Source organism: Acyrthosiphon pisum, chromosome A2, assembly GCF_005508785.2.
Source record: "Acyrthosiphon pisum isolate AL4f chromosome A2, pea_aphid_22Mar2018_4r6ur, whole genome shotgun sequence".
NCBI lineage: Eukaryota > Metazoa > Arthropoda > Insecta > Hemiptera > Aphididae > Acyrthosiphon > Acyrthosiphon pisum.
Genome location: NC_042495.1, coordinates 4609595 through 4635085, shown reverse-complemented (window position 1 = coordinate 4635085; position 25491 = coordinate 4609595). Strand labels below are relative to the sequence as shown.

The 25491-nt window shown below is 38.2% G+C and overlaps 1 protein-coding gene across 8 annotated transcripts in view; it reads left to right on the top strand.

The window, feature by feature from the left end:
- LOC100161469 (serine/threonine-protein kinase tousled-like 2) overlaps positions 1–24584 on the top strand; it is a 41718-nt gene extending 17134 nt beyond the window's left edge. For 4 of the 8 annotated variants that reach the window (XM_008189801.2, XM_029490176.1, XM_001947247.5 and 1 more), the window contains 13 exons: positions 3626–3714; positions 20333–20761; positions 20900–21103; positions 21196–21443; positions 21514–21880; positions 21956–22159; positions 22671–22762; positions 22826–22973; positions 23064–23175; positions 23235–23373; positions 23471–23582; positions 23653–23760; positions 23922–24584. In XM_008189801.2, the coding sequence (XP_008188023.1) occupies positions 3626–3714; positions 20333–20761; positions 20900–21103; positions 21196–21443; positions 21514–21880; positions 21956–22159; positions 22671–22762; positions 22826–22973; positions 23064–23175; positions 23235–23373; positions 23471–23582; positions 23653–23760; positions 23922–24155 (2486 nt within the window). In that variant the 3' untranslated portion in view covers positions 24156–24584. Of the gene's footprint in view, positions 1–3625; positions 3715–4463; positions 5157–7690; positions 8724–20332; positions 20762–20899; positions 21104–21195; positions 21444–21513; positions 21881–21955; positions 22160–22670; positions 22763–22825; positions 22974–23063; positions 23176–23234; positions 23374–23470; positions 23583–23652; positions 23761–23921 lie in introns of those variants that run through there. The other 4 variants (XM_016808404.2, XM_008189800.3, XM_008189802.2 and 1 more) reach the window with 4 other exon arrangements.
- The last annotated feature ends 907 nt before the right edge of the window (positions 24585–25491 follow it).

Sequence of the window (25491 nt, the reverse complement as noted above, 5' to 3'; positions counted from 1 at the left end):
TATTACACGCCGCCGCTGCCTGGCGACTATTATTTAATTGCGTTTCGAAATTTGCGCAGCAATCGCATTTGCGATATTATTATTTTTTCATTTCCACGTCAACGGGAACACCATTTTTTTTTCATTCTCGTTTAAAAATGCCAACCGGTCGTCGTTGTGCTCCACGAACGTTTTCTCAAAATTATTATAATTGAACGCATTTGTCATTATCAAGCTGTATCATATTATTATTATTTTTATTTAAATATCTGTCGACGTCGTCGTGTTTTATCGATTCGTCTTTGACGGCGATGGCGAAACGTAAATAATATATTCATATTGTATGAAAGTAGTAGTATTATGAAATTATGATTTGCACCAACACTGCCGATACGGTGCGCGGCGACGGCGGTGCTGAGCGTAAACGGTATGCCGGTATTAAGTATAATAATATTATATCGTAAAACGCCATTACTACTATCGTTTAACGCGCCCTAAAACGTATGCCGGAATCCGGAGATGTATTTTAAGTTGTCCACACAGCAATTTTTTTTTGGACAATTTTTCATTTTACTCTTGCATGATTTCCGGGGTGGCGAGTATTCAAAATCTTTTATTTCATTTATTTATTTCGCATAAAAAGCACATTATTTTGTGCGTTTACACCGCTTGGTCGGCAGCTATGTAGTTTGCGATCTGGCCGGTTCCACGTTCTTACGCCATTTCGGTTTTCAACTGTTGCGAAAAGCTTTTGTTGTGACGTTTCGTGTATGTTTTCAAAAGCTCGTTTTCTCGAGGGCTGACGCTGATCACGGTCGAATTAACGTCACATTTGTTTGCGCGCGCGCATATTGCATAAAAATAAAACGATAAAGGTTTTTTGAACGACCTCTTCCAGTATATTATAGAAGAATGACGGCGGTGTGCTTACGCCCGGGAGTCGAGTGTTTTTATTTATTTTTTTTATATTATTATATACCCCGCGTCAACAATACGCGTTTGTAGTCTGTAATAATAATAATATCGTGTAAAGTGGTCGTGAAGAGGAGACCACGATGCTCGAGGACCCTACGGCGGTGGTCGGGAGGGATGCGTCTTTTTGACGGGGGGTGAGAATCTCGGCGGCGGTGTCTTCGAAGACCGTCAAATCGACTGTGACTGGGTACTACCGGGTAACGGGTAACGTCGGCGGCGATGACCGAATGTTGACGGGAGGGTGGTGGCAGCAGCGATGGGTTTTGTTTGCACTGTTACTGCCTTGACTCAGACTGTCGAGACGGCGGGGCGCGCGGGGTAGGGCTCCGCTGGAGTTTTCAAACGTCTGTGTGCCCGCTCCGGTGTGTTACTTATGCATGGCCGCCCGACAACGACACAGTGGCTTTTACGTGTACACACGCACACGCACGGTCGCGCGTATGTACAATATGTATAAAACGGAGTTTGCTAGAATAGCTAGAGAATCGATCGTTTTCTCTTGGCTGGCACCCACCCGCCGCCCTGCCAGTCGCCACTCGCCACCGTCGCCGGCCTACCCGCCCGCCGGCCTAACTCGGTACACACACACTACACACACGTACGCTGCTGCTACTCGGCATATACCTCGTGTCACGAATCAGTCCATCTCCCTCCGATGGCGGGCGGTGGCGGGGTCCTGCCCTTTTCCGTAGACGCGCCGTGAAACGGACACGATCCGGCAACGCAGCCCGGCGGATGACCTCCCCTCCTCGCGCACAAACACCCTCTTCCACTCCGGGTCCTTCTGCGGCCCGATCCGTGTGAATTCTAAATACTCCCGTACGCCACACACATACTCGATAATAATAATATGTATAACATCGTGTGTTGTGTGCCCATGTGTGCGTGTATCTGTCCGATTGTGTGTGTGTGTGTGTAATCCGTCTGCATGTCCGTATGAGCCAGAGTGAGAGGGAGAGAGCGCACTCGGTGCTATTATATTGTTATGTGTATTATTATTATTATACACGTCGTGTATTATAAAATACGAATATCGGTGTGCACAGTGCGCACGCAATAACAATATAAAAAGCAAAACAGAATGAAAAAAAAAAAACACAATATTAAGCTTTGTACGTTTCTCCTCCGTCCGACTGCTGCCTACCACCGCGGCCGTCGTCGTCGTCGATGTCTTGGTATACTCTAGCGTGTGTGTGTGAGAGTGTGAGTCTGCCGCCGCCCTCTCGACCGTACGCAAACCGGCAACGTCGCGCGCTATATCGGCGGCGGTCGAACACAATGTCGGGATGAAAATGTCCATAATTACGTGTACACGGCCACCGCGTGCATACAAACCAAACACACACACGCCGTCTCCTATTCTCTCGTCGTCCGTATACGTATTATATAATATAGATAATAACAATACGAATAATAATCATGCCACCATCTCCACTTTCGCCCGCTCCACTACCATCAACCCTACGAAGACGTGGGTTGTCGGTTATACACACAAATAAAATAATCGAGGGGCAAGGACCAATAATAAGACGGCGCGACATCGGCGTGTGCGTGAGACGAGAGTGAAGAATAATAATTATCCTACCCCTCGACTAACCGCTGCGGCGTACCGAACCCTATGGTGCGGTGGTTCGCTCCGAATGCGGGTTTCCACTTTACGCTGTCTCCTGACGAGCTGGTGTGGTGTGTGGCGCGCTCACGTAATGATACCGGTGAGTTTGGGCCTGGGAGGCTCTGATTAGGTTGGTCCAAGTGCGATAACCCGATAAGAATAGAATCTTTCCGGCGCCCGTCGGCGCTTATTTTTGGTTTGCAAGCCTGTGTGTGCGTTTGGGGACGACCGCCAGTGTTGGTGGTGGTAGTGGTAAAGTACCGCAATATTGTTGTGTACGTTTTGTTGTTGGCATGACGGAAATTTCGAGAAAATTAAAGGTACGGAACAAGTGGAAATTATTTATTTATTGGACGGCAGAACGATACTACGGATGATGATGATAATGATTTTAATATCACGTTGCTGCCGCCACCAATGTGTAGTGTGAAAACAAAATACACCGATTGGTTAAAATTAACTTGCCGTTGACCTTCGGCATTTGCCGCGCGACCTGTTTAAAAATAGGCTATTTCGACTTAACGGGCGGCCGGGCGGAATATGAATTTCGATCGGCGGCAATCGGATTGTCTATCAATCTCGCAGCTATCACCACGTAGAAACGAGATTTCCCTGAACAATATCGCGAGTCGCGTATAATAATAATTATAGTGCCTGACAACGGCCGAGTAGGGTCATGTGTTTATGTATATTTTAGTTTAATAGGTCCACATTTTTTCGTTTTTCTTTCGCGTAGAGTAAATAAAAATCGTATTAATATAATATTTTGTTCGATTGAAATCCGCGATTTGGGAGATTCTCTCTGTATGTGGTTCAATCGAAATCCGATCGTCGCTCGGGCAGGCGGGCGAGATCAGCCAAGATAGACTGGCGGGCGATTAATTAGGCCGTCACCGCCGCGCGCAGCTCGGAAACCAAGTAAAATTTAATAACCGGAGACAAAACATAATAATATACGCCACCGCGTGCCATCATATAATATTATTATGTTATTTTGCCTACACGTTTTCAGTTGATTTGTCGACAGTTTCTCTGACCAAGGTTTTGTGTTTCGTATAGGTGCTAGCGTCAAAATGGAGCATCACTTCCAAGCTGCGCTGGATCCACGTAAACAGGAATTACTGGAAGCCAGGTTCATCGGCGCACGAGTAAGTCAACTCAAAAAAAAAAAAAACACAAAAACCATAATATTACACGTCGTCTGCACACGGTATCGTAATAATAATAATTAATAATGTTTAGCATAAAATAAATTTTATAATCGTTGTGTGGTGTCTTAAAATAAATAAGCAATAACACCGTCAGTGATGATTTGTTTGTGTTATATTAGTAGTGAGCTCTGAGCTGACGCGCTCCCCCCACCCCCTACACCATCAAACAGTACCAGTTTTGCGCGTGTGCATGGTGTCTTAGGAAATGGAAATATTGTAATAGTATTATTATTAAATTTCAGTGCACGACGATGCGGACGGAAAAAATAAAAAATTTACATCGGAGAAACTGTGTACACTGTGTCGAGTGGAATAAAATTCGGGTCGGGGGGAAATAATATAACTGTAGAGAAATAGAGAATATATTAATTCATCGGGCCCGGAAAATGGTGTCTAAAATATAAAAATAATTGTGAATAAAAAGGCAATAGTAATATATTATTTCGTCGGGCGAAATTAGGTACCTACGCCGCGCAATCGAAATAGAGTTACGGCCGCCGCCCGTGTAAATGGCAACAGTCGCGTGTTCCGTTTGCTTGCTCGATAACGCTGTCAAAACTTGGCTCGGAAACGACGAAAAAAAAATATATATATATATAATATGCGTTTATATTATTATGCGCCGGTACGTGATTTGCTCATTCGATATTTAAAATATTATCGATCGATTTGTATTTATTAGCATATCGAACATATCGAAGCAGCTCGAACATATGCACCGCGACCACGGCCGACGTGTCTTTCTTTCTTTCTCTTTAATCGGTTGATTCGTGTTACGTCGTTATTCGGCCAATAATAATATCCATAAAATTGTTGTCACATTGACGTTATCACACAGCGCCGCTCGTAGTCGTTCATTACAATATAAAATTATAGTTATCATCGAAACTCTTAAGTCGTCGTCGTCGTCGTCGCTGCCAATATAATTTATATACATACCAGTTATGAAAATCTGTTTTTTTTTTTAAATTCTAAAACGCACAAAAACTGTTTCGATATCTCAACAGTCCCTGTGGATTCTTTCCGACGTTTAAACGGACGTAGGCGTTATAACAACGACTCAACTATTGCACATCGATATTCGTATTCAAAATCGTTGTCGATTATCGTACAAAATATATAAATTTTTTCCTTCTAGTCTGCGTGTTTTCTCCATTACATAGTTAATCGTCTCGGAACAGGAAACGATCGATTATTACCAGTATTATTTGATTGCGTTTCAAGGTGACCCTCTGCGACATGTGACGGTTTTTGTTTTGCTTTTGTGCGTTTTGCCAGTGTCATAAAAGATCGTCTTCGAAAACCGCTGCTAAATCACTACGACAACCATGATAGTGCCGGTGTTCTACAATAATTCTGTTCGTCATTCCAGCCCGTACGTAAGTCGCACGAGTCTCTATTTCTATTTATAAATCCCCTGTCGACGACAATCGGTACAAGCATACACTAGCGATCGTTTAACTGCTCTCCGATCTCTGAGCATAATATTTTAATATTATCATTATATAGGTATATGTGATACGCGTCTTTTTGTATGTTAATGGTTATTTTTAACGGTATCGTTGTTTGCGGAGGGGGTAACTACGAATCGACCGCGTGTCGAGGATGTTTCGAACGAGTACGTCATCGTCACCATCATAATATTATCATGTACCTATAGAACATTAGAATGATTAAATAGAAATACATAATATTTAATATTATAATAATGTAGAAGTTTCGACAAGGCTAATAAATTATATTCATTAAGGTTATGATTATTCACGATATTATAATATTAGTGGTTTCCTCGTTTTACGTGTTGCTTGTTCTAAAATATAATACTCTTCGAATTGTTTTTAAGGTTCCTATTAATACTCATTAATGTAATAATGTTTGTCGATAATATATTTTATTTTTATTTTAATCTAATATTTTCCGTTTTAAAATTTATAAAGTTCATAGGTATTCTATATATCGGAACGTGTTTTTATTATCACACTATCTTGAAAAATCTGAACATGTTTGTTTTTTTTTTTAATATTTACATTCATAAGAATATATTCGACTTCAAAACTGTTTATATAATGTTATATAATTGATTAATTTCGCGTTTTAATTTTCCTCCACAAAATTCTAGTCATTCAAAAAAATTTCAAATATTAAAAACTTAAACACCGATCTCATCACATTGCTCTGCCAGTAATCTTTATTTTTAATAACTGTTTTATTAGACATTGTTCTATTATGTACACATCATAATTTCATAATATTCTAGATAATTTATATTTTAATTTTTTTTGTTTAACTAAACTAAAAAACTCCATTATATATTTTTTACGTTCAGTGGGGTTGTAGAAAAAAATCCCCACCATATTGTTCCGGATTTAATTACGATTATGACTAATGAACGATGATAATTAAGTTGATGATATTGCTTTATGTAATAATATATATTATACATATTATGTAGCCTATATATTATATAATATATGAGTTAATATTATATTATATTTGAAAAACTTCAAAATGTAATCATCGTTGTTAGATATTACCTACAGTATTTCCAGAAATTTAAAATAAACGTATTTTTCAACTTTCAAGAAATTTATATCTATTACTAAATCATTAGTTCATAATTATTATTAATGTTCCTTATCTACAACGTTAACTATAATGAATATCTTTTAATAATTCATGTTTTCAAAGAATGTATTATGAAATTTGAACCATCGTATTTGATTAACGCTAATGGTTAGGTTGGTTAATAATTTCTGTCGATAATTTATCAATAGTGATATATTATGTAAAAATGTGTTCATGTGTCGAAAATAATGTTTATTTAATCAAATTCTGAAATTTAATATATTTTTTTTTTCAAAAGGCGCTCGATTACGAACATGCTTACGCGCACGCGTCAAGTATCGTTTTAAACATTTTAACACAATCGTTCTCCCTTCCCCAAACGGAGAATATCTTTGGTTGTACTACAACAGCTGCGAGTATTATTATCAACGACATCGCCGCGGTGCTGATTTCCTAGTTAAAACGTTGAACGTTCACAACATCCATTCACACGGTGCAAGGAGGAGCTTCCTCGTGTATATCTAACCAATACAGTGTAGTTTCGTACGCTTAAAAAAACGTAATCATGTTTTCCCGTTTTGTACGGAATAAAAATCAATTTGGGCAAACACTTATTTAGGATGACAAGTATTCGTTTTTTCGTCGTACCCGTTTACGTGTATAAAACAATGTTAATGGTCAACTGTACATTATCAGCACACCCTATATAATATATATACCTATATACTATATCTACCTGGTGTGCTTGGTATGTATAACGCGTATAACATGACGCAGAGGTGGGATAATTTCGAACCACACGACCCGTAATATATTTTTTTTACGGTACACATAATATCACAATGTGTATAATATAATAGTAGGAAATGCAAACGCATTCGTATAATACTATTAGTCTATTTTTCTCTCCTCTCTCCCACCCACTCAAAACTCACAAGTCCACGCACACATACGCGCTGTGTAGTATTAAACGCGTATCGAATAATATGTGTATATGTGTGTGTATAAGTCGTTGGGAAAGGCATAGAGGGTCGTCATGCCGTGATAAGTGTGTGTGTGTGTGTGTGTGTGTGTGTGTGTGTAGGGGGGGGGAGGTAGACAACGAAAAAAGAATATCGAGCTAGGTAACCCGAAATATAATATAATATTATGATATACACACGACGTGGAACGCCATATTTAATTTAGTTCTTTTTCTCGTGACGTCGTCGTCATCGTAGCAGCAATAATAATAATAATAATAATAATAATAACAACAACTACTAATACATATATAATATATTATTATTTTAGTAATAAACAACTCCGTCCGCAGAGCTGCTCTCCCCGATAAACCGTCGCCGCCGCCGTTTACAAGTGAAAATCACCGTAGCGCCGTGCGGCGGTGCGTACTGTAAACTCGGTGTGTGTGAACCGTATAATACTTTCGATGGTAAATACTATACACAAACTCTACACGTATATGACATATACACGACGTGCGTATAATGTGCGCGATCGCCGGGGCTGCACGGAGTAGTACACGCGCGAACGCCGCGAGTTTGTGTGTGTTGTTGTTGTTGTTGGTCGCCGGGAGTGTTTTTTTTTTAAATCTCACTTACGCAATTTATATCCGCCCACCCACACACCTACCCCTTGAGTCGTCGTCGTCGAGAGGTGAACGCCACGGCGGCGCGTGTCTCGGCTAGCAGTTGTCGGCGGCGCGGTCAACGGGCGACGACGACGACGACGACCGTATTCGAGTGTTCGGTGGTGCACACACGGTGCAGTATCAGTGTGTATTATTCGCTCAAGTCGCGCATCTCTCGCCTGGGGGCTGCGGCGACTGAAGTGTATTTTTTCGTCGGCAGGGTTTCCGCGGTGTTTCGTTTTCAACCCGTTTTCGACGACGACGTTTGATTCGGTTGATGCTGCCTTTTGCGCGTGTATTATTGATCAACGTCGGCCGCGGAGCATTATAGGCGGCGGAAGAGTGTTACAAACGGTTGTGGTGTGCGCGGAAAGGGTGGACGACATCACCACCACCCCGCTTACCATCATCGCACACACACCGCCACTACACCGCTAGTCTTCGATACGCGCTTTTAGTTATACATGACGTGTAACAGTTACAGCGTTAAGTGTAGTATTAGTAATATAAGTAGTAGTGTGGCCGCTGCTGCACCGGAGCCACCGCCGCCGAGGCATGTGTCGTTGTTGTCTGCCGTCGTCATCGTTCAGTAACAGCTATCTTCATCATGGTCAAGTGTCGCGTCGTCGGGCCCGCGTATTATCGGCAGCAACAGCAACATCAGCAGCAGCAGCTGCAGCAGTGCTCGTTTGATCGCGTCCGCCTGCAGGTCGTCGTGGATAGTCCGCGGAAAAAGTCCCGGAAACGATGGGTAAAAAACCGATACTCGACGACGGCGTTTCGATGGAAACGATGCACGTCACTTGTACACATAATATTTTGATATACGAGCACATAATATACATGATATAATATTTACACGTTACCCTGTCCCTGTGGTTTATACGCTGTGCGCGACGTCACGCGAGCGCTACGGCGTGTGCGTGCCGTAATGCCTCGTGGGCGTGCGCGCCGGCCGGCCGACCGATGCTCAATGAGTACGGTAATTATCGTACGCCGTAGCACGGTAATATCGTGTGACGTAGTAACCCGGTGCGTCGGTGGGTGGGCGGGTGTGCGTGCGTGGAACGTCGGCGGCGTGCCATTCATGCTCACAGTCAGTCAGTCTGTGGGCTCGGAACGCGCGTGGCCATGTGATCGCCGGCTGGTAGTTCCTTTCAGCCGTCGCTGCCGCCTGGGCCCCGGTTGTTGACAGACATAACCTGCGCCACGGCCGATCAACCGGCGTGCCACGTAATCGCTACCGCCACCGTGTATACCGAGCGATCGCCGCGTCGCCCACACAATCGTTTTGTTTACACCATTTTTATTTCGCAATATTTCATTTTTGTGAAATCGCAATTTTTATTTTCCTATGCCCTTATATTATTATTGGATTATTATGTCAACCTTGCCAATCGGCGACACAATGCGAATAATATATAATTTCAGAATTTCTTACTAAACTTTTCGCTACCTTGTGATTGTCCTACCCTTCTTTCTCAAATATATTTTAAAGTTCTACCTTGTAATACTAATCACTAGATACACCCATATTTTTTGCTAATGACGACTCCACCTTTAATTATCTATATCAACCAAAACTATTAAAATTCTACTGGGAATTGTATTATTATTATTTATTCTACTTAAGATGTTATTGGAAATGTATTTTAGTTCATAGGTATATGCGTCGTAACTTCCGCAATTGTTTGTTTTACTAATTAATGAATATTGAATGAATTATCACAGTGTACCGTCTTTTGGTAACCAATATCTATTAGTTACTGAAATGTAAACTCTTGTCGACATAATATAATGCTCACTGCAACGAACGGAACAAACGACTCCCTAATGAATTCCAATCGTTTGCGCGCACATACATATCGTATTATTTTTCTTGAACAAAAATCGTCTTTAAGAATTTTGGAATTTCTTCTGATCCGTTGTTTGAATTTAAAAACTTTCTACCGATGTATCCGTCACTAATTATAATACCATATGTTGTATATTGTATTATATCCTCTGGAATGTAAATATCTCTATATTTGTTTTAAAGGTGCCCGGCGTGTATAAGTTAAGTGCTTATATATTTTAAGCACTTACCTATTAATATAAGTGATAATACAGACGTTGTTATTAAATATAATATGTTCACTTAATTTGGAATTTTGAGATCTTTCACACGACGAAGTTATCGATAATCGATTTGTTTACTTTTAAAAACAAATAGGCTCAACTTGGGATTTTTAAGTGACTTAATTTAAATGTTTAATGGAAAATGTATATGCACTATTGGGGTGTGCCTTTTAGGGATCGGTCACTTATCAGTTATCACCAAATATTTAACTAGGCCCGACTATAATAAGCCTAGTGGTCTAATGGCCTCCGACACCAAATCATAGCCTCATTTAAATATATACGTGTAAATAGTTTCGAATTTGGTAATTAATCGTAATACTTATGTAGGTATTATAGTGTTTTCAACAGTTCTACCAATTGGTAGAAAAATATTTTATTACATATAAAATGCGCGCGCAGGTGTGTATCCGTGTGGATAGTATTTTATATTTCAACGTACAGCGAAATAATGGACTTTAAAGTCCTCATAATACATACGAAAGTTACTATGATGAATAGTCATTATGAGGAGTTCTAACTATCAATTAAACCGTCAACAATGCAAAACATTTTTAATACTATATTATTAATTATGCAACCGGGCCACAACCGTTGGCGGGATTGATAGCCACAAGGAAAAGTTAATTATTTCCCGTTAGATTACAGGTTTTAAATTAAATTATTACAAATAATTCAATTTTATATTTTAAAAGAACAATTTTGAGTGAAATCCAGCATGTAATGCGATGTGTTTCGATGGCTTCCAGTCTTGTATGCACAATAATACAATAATATATTATAATATTGTCACGTCTGTCTCATAGAAATATTGGTCGGTATATGAGACAGGTTGACCAAATTAAACGGTGCCGGATTACACTGGTCGGTTACGATCACAATAATAATGTTGATACCTACTTACTGCTATTATAGTATTATATTATATATGCGTCGTACTTATATATGGTATATAATGCGTGTAGGTAGGTAGGCACATATTATATTATTGTACTCCGAGCCGCGTGTACAAGAGATGCGTTTAAATATTATTATACTTATGCTACAATAATATATATTGTGTGCATAGTAACGAAAACCCGTCGAACCGGTTTCTGATTATAATACTGTAATAGTATATATGTTCTGTGTTATTATTATTATTATTATTATTATTATTATATATTTCGTGCTAATTGGACGGGTAGTTATGGCCACTATAATAATATAATATTTATTTACGTCGGTTTTAGTCGGGTCCGATCGATCTACAGAAGATTTTACCGATATGCGAAATAATAACATAAACGCGTTCTCGGGTGGATTTTTTTATCCCCGATGGAATGTACGAGAGGTATAACAACTATCCGCTGAGAATCCGTCGGATGACGTCCGATTTGTATAATATTATAGTAAGTTGTCGTCGACGTACGAAATCGATGGGAGGTTATGTCCATTATATTAATATTATGTTGACTTTTAATGGCCCGCGAGCGTGTGCGTCCATGCCCGTTTTATGTGTGGGGGTGGGGGGGGGGGGGTTAGGGTCAAGGTTTCTCCGACGGGTTTTAAAAAAGCAAATCATAATTTTATGTAATAATATTATTTTGATCCGACTTTATTTTTCCGTGTTTTTTCGCTACATATGTGGCTGGCCACCATATTATTGGTTACCGTAAAACAGAATTTCTTGGAACGTTTTGTGAACTGCTGGTGGTTGATGCGCTTGCGTGTGGTTGCACCCCTCGCACCGACCGACGATCCGACAATACAAGACAAGACAATTGAATTGAACCGAACGTCGTCGTTGCGGACACTCGGCGCACCATGTAGGGGCTGCCCGAAGAGTGGGCCGGTGACGACGACGACGACGAGCCGAGCCGAGCCGACGATTTATACATGTATATAACAATATAATATATATAATAAATGTATGGACATGAAAGGAAATCGTCCAATACACATACACATAATAATATTATTACATTATGTTCTAGCAATGGAATCCGGTATATAAGTTTGTTCGTATCCCGGGCAAGAGTCAACGCACTAGAAAATATTTTATCTCTCCGCCTCGCTTATTATAATAAATAATATGGTAACCCGCGGTATGCACATGTGTAGGTACCTATATAATATTACACGATGAATTCGTATTTATTGTTTTCCGTTTTCAACCAAGTGACCAGTCCGAAGGTACGGTCGGTTTGTTATATATTATACGAGTTTTAATAACCGTTTCGACAATTAATTTCGTTTACATTTTTATGCGTATTATTGGCACGCACGACGACTTTCGAAACTTCGGTTTCTACATTCGTAGCTACTTACTCTGCGGGTCCATTTATTTATATACAGGTATCTGGTATACGTGTATTTGCGATGTTCTCATAATTAATGTATGCGCACTAATTTCCTAAAGTCTAGTGTAAGGTCATTCGATCGAAAACCTGTTCGTTGATAAGCTACTTCTCGTATATTTTGAGTTGATAACAGATAAACTGTTATCGATGTGTAGGTACTAATTAAAGGTAAATTGTAGGTGTATATTAAGTTGGAACTGATGTAATAAATGTATTTTGTTCAACCCGAGAATCACCTTCTCGAGTAAACTTGAAATTATTGTAATACCGTTTATCTTTGGTTTTACAAGTGGCTAACTTGTGAATTTTTTTCGATATTTACTTAACAAATCAACAGACTGACGTATATATTTAAACAATTTGTGATTGTTACACGATTATAATTGTTGATATATCGATTTTCGTTTTAAGAATAGTAACAATTATTAAAATCGATCCATATTTCAGAATTCGATCACATATGTGAATATAATATTATTTAATAAATATAAACACTGACCTAACCTAATAAGGTTACTAAAGTCAGTTAATTTTGTAAAACTGGTATTCACTTTGTTGAATAATGCGACTTACATACTAATTTGTATGTATTTTTATTTGTATATAAACTTTTAAACTTTAATAATTAGACTAAACATTTTAAACAAACTTAGAAGTGATTTCCCGAAAATCTTTATTGAGTATCGAACATTTCAATCAAATCGAAATTTATTTTTATAAAAAACGAAATTTCTAATTTAAGTAATATCGTAAACATTGTTATACGATATTTGCAGCACTCCCTATAGGTTATTATTTATTACGATTTATGTTAGATAACAGTGTATAATTGACTATCAATTTCTTAATATCTTATATAAAAGTGCTCAATTTTAAAATAATAAATATCATAGTAATTTTGTTTTATTTATATTGTTCGTGTTTCTGAGATAAATTATGTGTTTAGTCTTGAGAGTATGTATGATGTAAATGTATTACCTATTGAATTATTAAATTTTAAAGTTGTTGGTTTTTATAATGTCTTAAAATTATGTACCTACTGATATGATAAAACACTGAAAACTTTTTTTATCTTTAAACGTAAAAAAAACTATTTCCAATTATTACTCATTGTGATGGAATCCTATATTCGATGAATTGATCAGTAATGTATACTAAATGACTATCAATCGAAAACGGCAGTAAGAAAATATCGTGAATGTGCGTTTAAAAAAATTGTTCAGTGATGTGTATTGTACTACTGTGTAGTGTGCCCACTACGAACATTTCGCATTAGAGACTTAATCAGCTGGCAAGACACGTTTTATGCACGGTTTTAGTTTAAGGATTTTGCACAACGAAGTCGTTTGTTAGTCGAAAAATACCTAAAAGGTCAATCGTTGTGCTGATTCGAATGTCTTATAAACAATCAACCATATAGTAGGCCTCATCCTTATGTATAGGTGGAGGGGAAAGACACAAGGCCAATCGGTTGATAGAATATCAGTATAATACGTTATTTTCTTTTATGCTGTTTCGTATAATATCATGTAAATAACATTTACTCGATCGCTAATTTCCCACGTACAGCATATTATAATATTTGTTTGCGTTTCGCGTCGAATAATTGAACGCAATGGCGGCGTCAGCTGTTTTCGTGACTGAGGTATGAATTTTCTAAAAAAAACACAACGCGACCAGTACAATAAAATCGTTTCATTTTATGAAATATTTAAAAAAAACACAAAAAAACGATGACGATTAAAGCCGTCGGCATATGTGTGTGCGTGTGAGGCGGAGCGTTTCAAAATACCACCGCACAAGCGTATTAAATATTGATATACCACAGGACGACACGATGATAATATTATTTTATTAGTGGTGATGCGTTCTCGTGTCAACCGACATTTGAGTCGCTCTGTATACGCACGCCGGCGTCGGTGGCCGGTTTTGTTTTGCCGATGGTTATCTGAGCGCGCGCCGTGTATTAAAGTGCCTGCGAGAACCCTGTAAAAAAAAACAATACACACACACCGTTTAGCGGCGTAGTAATAGTAATAGTAGTAGTAGTAGTGTAGTAGTAGTATAGTAGTAGTAGAGTAGTAGTATACTACACTTATACTACACCGTAGTCGAGTGCACTGTCGTTCTCGTTTTGATGGCGCTGTTGTTCCGTATCGGCGGCGGCAGCGACCAGACGACGACCGGGTTTCAACGTGCGCGCACCACCGCCGGCCGTCACCCGCCGATGATGTGGTGCGTATTTACGGTGAGTTTTCGGGTTGGTGGGTGGTTAGGTGCGGAGGGAGGCACCTCTTACCGCTGCCGCTCGCTTATGCGTTATTGTTGGCTAATCAAAACCGGCACCGCCATCTACCGCCGCCGCAACACCTCTCTTCGAAGCGCCGCGGCCGCGTTACCATTTCGTTGTCGTCTTCTCCGTCCGTCTCTCTCTGCCTACCGCTACCGCCACCGACCCGTTTTCGACGTTGCCGTGTTGCTCTCTCTCCGTGTGCCCTGATCGCCTCTTCGGCCTCTTCTAATTAAACGCCGCATACGTCTGTGTGTGTGAATCAGACCGCCATTTTGGATATCATCGTCTCTTTACATTTCATTATTTTATTATTATTATTATTTTCATCATCGTCGTCGTCGTGGTCGTTATACTTACCGTACCGCCACCGTTATCGCGCGCCCCAGTCTCCGATGTTCATTATTGAAAAACGGTTTTTTCCCGTATTTCGGAACATAATCCGTTCTTATTATACCCGAATATTCCGTTTTATTGTTTGCGGTCGGCCATTGTCTGAGGTTTTACGACGATTTCCCGTCCGAGAACGACAGCAGTTTTCAGACTCCATGCCGACACTATTGTTTTTCGGTTTCCCTTATCGATGCTACTTCCAGTGATGCGTTTCCGATACCAAAGTTCTGTGTTTTCTTTCCGCTTCTCGAAGACTCGATTTGTGCTCATCGCATTTCCGACAATGAATATCGTATTTAGACGAGGGAAATTACTGTGTATACCAAAAGAAATCATGATATTATATTGTCTGAAATCGTCAAATATCGTACCAAACCAGTTACAAACCCTTGAACTGGGTTTTTTTCGATAGCACTTCGTTCGTGCTCCCCAAAATGTGTATTTGTTTTGTTCGTTTAAGTATTCGTGTTCTGCAATACCCCGCCGCCGAGAGCAGGTGTTGAACAGTGTTTGGGCGACCGGTAAAAAACGGCTTTTATAGGTATACGTTTTTAGTCGTGATTTTGCGAACAGACAATAGAAAATACATTATAATTGTTACTTGTTACTAGGTAGTACAACACAGTGATGGCTGTTTCACCGAGTATGAGGGTCGTTCGAGAAATCTTCACCACGACGTCCAAACAGATGGACCCCTGTAGGCGTCGGGTATTAGCTGTAAGAATAATATAATTTTCATTTACGTTTTCGGTCGCACTATTATTTATATTATTGGACCGAATGTTTTAAGCATCGGCGTCGCAGTGTATACACTGTTGTCAGGTTTCCATTATGCCATTGTGTGTTTGTGTGTGTGTGTGTATATGCGTGTGTAATCGAGGAATTGAAATCTCCCGGGTTGGCACACCCTATTGTCGTTAAACTGGGGAAGGTGAGGATATAAGGGAGGGACGCTAGTGTTTTCCATTTACGCGGTCGTTGTGTGCAGGCGGCGGCGGTATTATATATACAGTAATAGCGGTTCGTCGTCGTCGTTTTATTTACGAAAACGTATCGGCGCGCGCAATGATACGCGTTTTGAGGAGAAAAAAAGTATATCGTTCGGAAAGAGAACGTCGATGGCGGCGGTAGTACTTTTGTGGACCATATTATGCGTTTGAAACAATATATTAGTAACGAGTAACGACTACTAATAACCGATATTGCTGTGATGTGATGTGCATATCGATGAGATTATGCAATTATTATTATTATTGTTATCGAGAGAGCAATCGGTGATTTCTAAAACCGACGCGCGACTTCCAGTTTCCGACTGTAATAACACAACAAAAATATTTCAAATTAATGATAATAATAGTAAATAATAATAGGCGAGGAAATCGGGTTAAATGTCGACTGGAATGTAGCTCGCGCGCTGCGTTATAATAAGGTTCGGTGACCCGCCGTCGTTGGGGCCGTGTACATCCGCCGCCGGATTACATTATTATAATATTATTATTATTTTATAACGTTGCGTCGTAAGCAATAATATTAATATATATAACGTTATGTACCTATAAAATACCTTTCGTTTTGCGACCGCGACCGTGTTTATATTTTGTTGCGGACGAAATTCGACAATCCGAGATGCTGTTTTCTGCCAAACGGTAGTCTGTGGGGACGAGGAGGGGTCGATGACAACCTATTATCGATTCTCGCTTTTGTCAAATTAAAACCAAAAAAAAAAGAAGTTATACGTTCACGTCAATCGAGAAATAATATTAAATTCGAAACCTGTGGTTAGGAACTGCAGCAACAATCACCAATGTTAATGTTATATAGATACGACTTCAGCTGGACATGCTGCTTATTAGGTATTATTATTTTTATTTAGTTGGTACTTGGTACATGATATTATTATTATGTTTACCATGCCGTCCGCTGAAGCGGTGGCCAGTATCGTACACACATATTTTTATTATATAGTCTCATCGTCGTAGTTGTCGTTCCTGCCCATATATGGTGGACGGGGGTAAGAGGATGTGCCGAAAAGGGTTGGGTAGTATATATAAAGCGTAGTATATATATATATATATATGTTTATATGTTTATGTACAAAATCAATAGTTCGCACGGGTTATATGTATGTAAAAGGTGGAAAATCGGGTAACGGTCACACACACTCACAAACACGCATATATAATATATAGGGATGTGATGGGTGTGAGGGGTAGAACTGTAGAAGTATAGTATAGTAGTACTACTACTACTAGCTGCAGCAGCTGTATATAGAGTATAGGCCTTCTTCTAATCGATACCTCCTCTTTCTCGGCAGAAGCGGCGTACGTATCCTCAGTCTCCGCTGTACATAACCCTTCGTTTTTGAGACGACCCCAAAACGTGTGAACACTCCTTCTAAGCCGACCGAATGCTACCATTTCTCGGCTCCGGGCATTGACTTTCACACTACGCTTGCTTGATATTAAATACCTTGCCAATGGTTTTTTATACATTTTGCTCGCGATTCATATCTTACGTTTGTTGTCGTCGAGGTATGTCAATACTCAATACTGTCGTACTGTCGTAGGGTTCTCGTTGTAATCGATTGGCTTTTATGAAAAAGGCAGACCAAGACGACGATGACGACAATTACTTTTGCACGATGTAATTATATATACCTACCTATCGAGCTATATTATAATATGGTACACGTTGTAATATGGTTATCGCGCCCGGTTGTCGGGTGGCGTCGGCTAAATAATAATACGTAGGCGAGGTGGAAAAACGGATTTACCGGATCGTCGCTGGCGCGGCGGGGGGATCGGTCACGTCACCCTCCCTCCAACCACCGCCTTTCACCCCGTCACAGTCGTCGTGGTATTATAAGAATCGGTTTGGCAACGTCGGGCTACAGAGGCTGTGTCTGGGTCTGTGTGTGTGCGTGTGCTGTGGGCTTGTGGCTGCTGCCCGGCAGAAAATTGTGTGTATATAACTGAATATAACAGAAATGTAATTCCCCTCGCTATCGTCTCCCCCCGTCACATGGTAGGTACCCCGTACCACCTCCCCCGTGCACCACGTATAGTCGTCGTCGTCGTCGTCGTCATCATCACACCAACCGACACACCGCGCGATCCACCCCCCTCCTCATCACCGAACTTATTCTCCTTTCCACTCTGCCCTGACTATTGTGCACGTGTGTGTGTATATATTTATCTGTACTATATATATTTATATACAACATACACGTACACACTTATACACTTATATATACTATTTGCTACCACCCCTGCCGCCGCCGTCGCCGCTGCAGTGTTCCGCTCGCTCGCGTGTACACATCGATTCGTTGTAAAGCCGACAGTGTTGACAATCGACCGATTTCCTCCTCCCGCCGTGTAACAATATCGTATACTATCTATATACGCGCAGTCTGAAGTCGCGTCCAAATGGATATTATAATAGCTGCTGCAGCAGTAGTGGCGAATTCTGCACGTCAGCACGTGGTATCATCCACAAGCAGCTTCGTGTACTATTATAGTATAACAGCGAGGCTCGGTCCGACAGTTTTATCCGACGCAGACGATCCGAATAATGATTTGTAAAATTCTGCAGTAGTAGGTACACCGCCGAGTTACAGTTGAAGGTGGCCGGCCACTTCCGGGGTCACGCGAGAATGGATTCCGATTTTCCGGCCAGACCGTGCTGTATTATAAATATATGTGCGTACAGCACTCAAATAGCTTTTACAGATAGTAAAGTGCTCTGCTGCGGCGGTGGTGTATTTAGGATTTTTCAAATGGGATTATATCTGTATAATGAACATCGAATGATGGGCGTCAACCGCACCACCGATACTTCGTGTGTATACATCGCGTCCAACTCGATGACATGATGGAAATTGCCTCTTATCACGCGTTTACTCGTTATTCCTATATGTACACAATATAATATAAGTGATTTTACATATCTTAATCGCTCTAAAACTGCCTTCCGAGAGTCTGAACGACCAAATATGTACCGTACGTTTCGTAGATAACAGTACAATATTGCTGCTATTGTGCCGCGGTTAACGCGAGAATGGATATCGCTTTGAATTCCGGTTTTGAACCGCGCGCGTAACGGTTGACGAAAAATAAACTTTAACGGTTTTCCTCGTTTGTCGGTCGTTGGCGGTCGAGATTTTCGCAGTACGGCTAACGCTTGTGGCTCGTCGACGTGAATTTTTTTAACTATATATTTGAACCAAAAGCGAATACACTTGTTCGTTTACTATATACATGTGTGTCGTTATAATGTTATATATTATTATAATATGATGTCACATCGATCATTATTTTTTACTGTTTATAATTTTTATAGTAAATGATTTAATCGTTTTCTAGTTGTACGTATTGCATAATATATAAAATATTGTTTAGGATCAATGCGTTTTATAATTTAAAAAAAAAAGTTAGATATGCATTTTTTGTGATTATTTTTTCCATTCATTTTTTGTATTCCATTGACAAAAAAAAGAATAGTATCAGAAACTTATTCCAAATATTTATCGAAAATTTATATATCATCATTTTATATCCGTGGTGGCCAGTGAGTCGATATCAATGTATGTAAACAGATAGATTTTTTCGTATAATATTATTTCATAATTAGGTATTATTTATTTATCGATTTTTATTACGTAATAGTCTATAAGTATACTTTGTATACTTGCAGTTGTCCATTTCATAGTCATTATTTAATGTACGGTTTATGTGGATGTTTTTTCAAAACTCGCACTTGATAAATGATAATAATTCGTTCTTTAAAATAATTAAAAACTGGACTTAATCAATAATTTATATTTAGATTTGATTTTTAGGAAAATGTATCATATAATGTTACACATGACATATATTTGCGGGTTTCGTTTATTATCATCGAATAATAATAATAATAATATAAGTAACATTTTTATTACAATTGGGAATCGATACCCTGATAAAGCTTGTCCGCGAAAACCGCAACATTGAAAAACAATTTTAATCTAGATGATCCCTTCCCCCCCTACCCCTCCGTGTCACTGTAACAATCATCGTTCCCACAGTATTTTAATGTTTTCCACGACGACTATTAATTATTATTATTGATTGTGATAAAATATTATTGCCGTGTGTAGGTTGTTGTGTATAATGTACAAATTTAATATTATAAATTATAATATAATTTTAATTTTGTATTTTCGTTTTGTGTGTTAAATAGATGTCAGCCGGGACTCAGCTGCAGATGGCTCCGCAGGCTGGCCAAATGCACCTACCACACCCTCAACCGGGGAGTACTATTCATAGCCAAGACTCGAATATGAGTACAGGTTCGTCGCACAGCGACAAGGAGCAGGACACTCCGGAGAAAGCCAACTCTATCACCCGCACGCCTACCGAGCGCAAGCGCAAGCGGAAAATAGACGACATAGCCAGCAACAAGCAGCAGCAGCAGCAGCAGCAGCAGCCGCAGCCGCCAAACATGGTGGTCGGGGGACCCCCTCCTCCACCGCCTAGGTCGGTTGCCGATACCAAGAAGATAAATGACTACTTCACCAAGCACGGTTCCCATCCCGTGTCCAACCCGATGAGACACGGTGGGGCGAAGTCACCTTCGCCAGGCGGACCTCCACAACAAGGTTACCCCATGGTGAGTGTGATTCGGAAGAAAATATTTTTATAAATAAAAAAAACCAAAACGAAAACTTAAACAAAAACTTGTCCACCGAAGAAGAGCTTGTCTGTCGTCGGCAATAACAATAACAATGATTTCTCGTTTCGTTTCTAGTTTAATCCGGCGAGTGGGCCTCAAGCATTGAGTCCCGTACTACCTCCGGACTATGTTTCCATACTCCACCCACCTAGGATTAACTCTAGTTCCATTACAAAATGTATACAGACTGATTTAACGAGTCATGCAATCCAAGAGTTTGAATGTCAGGCTTCTTCGGATTTGGAACTCAGAAATAATAAAATTGATGATTTGAATAGGGTAATGACATTAGATTTAAATCGCTTGTATAATATAAAATTATGATTACATAATATATTTATAATTTAAAATAAATCATTATTTGGTTTTAGACAAATGAAGAACTGAAACACCAATTAAGCAGTCAACAGAAAACAATCGAACAGCACAAGTCGCATATAAATAAGTGCATAGATGTGGTAAAAAAGCTGCTGAAAGAAAAGTCTAATATTGAAAAAAAAGAAGCGAGACAACGGTGTATGCAGAACAGACTTCGACTTGGCCAGTTTGTGACGCAAAGGGTTGGTGCGCAATTCCAAGAAAATTGGACTGATGGCTATGCATTTCAAGAATTGTCCAGGTATGTGTGAAACACTTTTTTTCTTATAGTCAGATTATTTATAACTTATATGTTGTTATTCATTGAGTAGAAGACAAGAAGAAATAACATCAGAAAGAGAAGAGATTGACCGACAAAAAAAGATGCTAGTCAAAAAGCGGCCATCAAATAGCGAAACTGGTGGGCGTAAACGTGCTAGCAGTCAGTCAGGTACAGGAAGTAGTAGTTCAACTACTAACAGTGTACCAATCAATTCAACACCCTCTGTTACGCCACCCATAACGCTACCCAGCGCAAGTATCAACAATAACCAAGTGACTGGTGCTACAACAGGCACGGTCTTGCACAACGGCACTGTAGCCCCATCGTCCGCATTGGACACAGCAACGTTCCTAAAGCCAGAAGCTGTTCCAGGTTTATCGTGGCAAGAGTATTATGAAGCAGATGAGATACTCAAGGTAAATTTTATATTAGCCATATTATATAACCAACTGAATGAATTGATATATTGTTTAATACGTTTTTTAATACAGTTGCGACAGTCAGCATTGAAAAAAGAAGATGCTGATTTGCAGCTGGAAATGGAGAAGTTGGAGCGAGAAAGAAATTTACACATAAGGGAACTGAAGAGGATTCACAATGAAGACCAATCTAGGTTCAACAATCACCCTGTGTTAAATGACCGTTATTTGTTGCTCATGTTGTTGGGAAAAGGTGGCTTCAGTGAAGTCCACAAAGTGAGTACTAAACTGTTAACCATAGGCGTGCGCAGGGGGTATGCAGGGTATGCAGCTGCATACCCTGAAGCTCTTTGAGGGGCAAAAATTGTTTTTAGAAAAAAAATTTTTGTGCGCAAAAAAATAATTACTAATTATAGTGCGGCCCAGGAGTGTACATATTATTATGTTTAAACTCGAAACTATTTGTGTATTGTGTATATATTTTATCAGAATTTTACATTCTTAAAATAACTTTCAGGGGGTGCCTGTGGTAATCCAGTACTTAATTTGGGGGGGAGGAAAAAGTACAAAATTGGCTAAACACAGTGTAAACACTGTAAACAATGGGAAACTAAGGCGATTGGGGGGGGGGGAAATGTCCCTTTTGGCCCCCCCCTCCTCCTCCTGGATCCGCCACTGATTCTGCATACCCTGAACAAGAGGGCTGCGCACGCCTATGCTGTTAACTATTGGTTGCTAATTATTTTATTTTATTAATTAAAATTATATTTTTATTTGTTTTTTACAGGCGTTTGATCTAAAAGAACAACGTTATGTAGCATGTAAAGTTCACCAACTGAATAAAGACTGGAAAGAGGATAAAAAGGCTAATTATATAAAGTAATATAAAAAATTGTTAGTTTTTGTTTTTGGAAATTTAATAAATAAATATTGTTTTTATAGGCATGCACTGCGAGAGTACAATATTCATAAATCTTTGGACCATCCAAGGGTTGTTAAATTGTACGATGTGTTTGAAATAGATGCAAATTCGTTTTGCACTGTACTTGAATATTGTGATGGACACGATTTAGATTTTTATTTAAAACAGGTGAGACAAACATATTACAAAAGACATAAATCTAATATAAATTCCCTGTAAAATACCTCAAATAATGTTTTTGATATTTAACATTTAAAGCACAAGACGATAGCAGAACGAGAAGCTAGATCAATAGTTATGCAAGTGGTATCTGCACTTAAATATTTGAATGAGATCAAACCTCCTGTGATACATTACGATTTAAAACCTGGTATGTATTATTTATTTAAACTAAATTAAAATGATTATTCATTTTGAAACTTGTTTCAGGAAACATATTACTTACTGAAGGAAATGTCTGCGGTGAAATAAAAATCACAGATTTTGGCCTTAGTAAAGTGATGGACGAGGAAAATTATAATCCAGATCATGGAATGGACCTAACGTCACAGGGAGCTGGAACATATTGGTGAGTAATGGAATTAAAAAAATATATAATTTTCATTAATTTATATTAATTTTTATAAATCTAATATAAAAACTAACTATATTATATTCTCTTTTAGGTATTTGCCACCAGAATGTTTTGTAGTTGGTAAAAACCCACCTAAAATATCATCTAAAGTGGACGTTTGGAGTGTTGGTGTAATATTTTACCAATGTCTGTATGGCAAAAAGGTAAAATAACTAATACTTTTATTCTTAATATTGATTTATTTTTGATGATTATTATTATTATTTGTTATAGCCTTTTGGTCATAACCAATCTCAAGCTACAATTTTAGAAGAAAATACAATATTAAAGGCTACTGAAGTACAATTTGCCAATAAACCTACCGTCAGTAATGAAGCAAAGGTATGTAAACATTTTATATATATTGAGTATTCAAATTTCATACATTAGTTATGATTTATATTATATATTAAGTTAACCAAATTGCACGAGACTCAATCATTTTAACAATATTAAAATAAACTAATAATATACATATTAATATTATATTTTTTTTTTTACAGAGCTTTATCCGTTGCTGTTTAGCATACCGTAAAGAAGATCGTATTGATGTGTTCACCTTATCTAGGCATGAATACCTGCAACCACCATTACCAAAACATGGCCGTCAGTCGGCTAATAATCAACAACAACAACAGCAGCAACAGCAACAGCAACAACAGCAGCAGCAACAAATATCAGCCGCTAATTTTGCATCTGGCATGTTTGGTAACATGAATGCATCTAGTTCGTCCTAAGATCAAGATATAGTTAATATTAAATACTAAATAATTACAAATAATATAATGTGAACGGACAATATATAAAACACGCCTTGTGCCATTTGGATTAAATTATTTAACCAAATAAAAAATGGTGTTCACAAACGGCCTTAGGAAATTTTAATTGAGTGATCATTATTATTATATTATTATATGAATGTACTAGTCAAATCGTTTTTGTCACTGCTGCAAATGAGTTCCTGAGTACATTTATGATGTTTATGTTTTACTATTACCTAAATAAAAAATAGTGATAATTGTTCGAGAATCACCTGATTCTTGCGGACAATAATTTTAACTGTACTCTGTACACATTAATATTTACACTACAAAAGTAAGATTAGTTGTTTATTAAACAAATGTGAAAATAATGAAAGCTTTAATTTATAAACTATTTTCTGCAAATACCTAATATGTTAGATTTCATTATAATGATATAATTGTCCCATCATCACAATTTATTTTTATTTTTTGCTTTGTACAGTTTCACCATTTTATTTTTTGTATATATGTATATCTGTATAAATATATTTGTACATACATACTGATTTTTTTTTGTAAATGACATGTGAATTCGATTTAAGAATTTTGAGGATAAAATGTTATTTAGTTTGTTTATTGTTAACACAAAAATGTTTATTTTGTTGTGATAAAAAAAAAAAAATACGCAAAAAGAAATTGTGGAGAAAAATAAATATTAATATGATAATAATAATAGTTTTTCCTTAACATTTGGAAAAATTAAAAGGCGGTTTTTTTTCGAGCCAATGAGACTTTATAATTATTATTTTAGACACACTAGATTTGTTGTAAGGTTTATTACTATCTTTAGTAATAACAAACATTGTATAATTATTATTGATACTATTATTATTACTATTATAAAAATAAAATTAAAATGAATTTAAAAAAAAGAATGTGTACCTAAATCTTTTTACTCAAATGTGTATCCTATTTATGTTCGCATTATTATTTTTTTGTCATAAACTCCTTGCGCATGGTTTTGTTTTTTGTCCATTCAATAATATTCTTAATATTATTTTTATGATTTTATTAACTACTTGGATGTGAAATAATAATAATAAAATACCATAGCACATTACTTCATATTTTTCCTCTACAAGGAAAATCAATGAATTATTAATGTGTTTTTCTTAATAAGTTAGCATAACAAAGAAAACCTTTCGAAAATTCTGTCTAAAACATTTTATAGTGTATCTTTTCGGCACAAAAACATTTATATTAAAAAAAAAATACCCCGATCATTTAATAATATATTTCTAACAATTATATTTAATTAACAATAAATTGC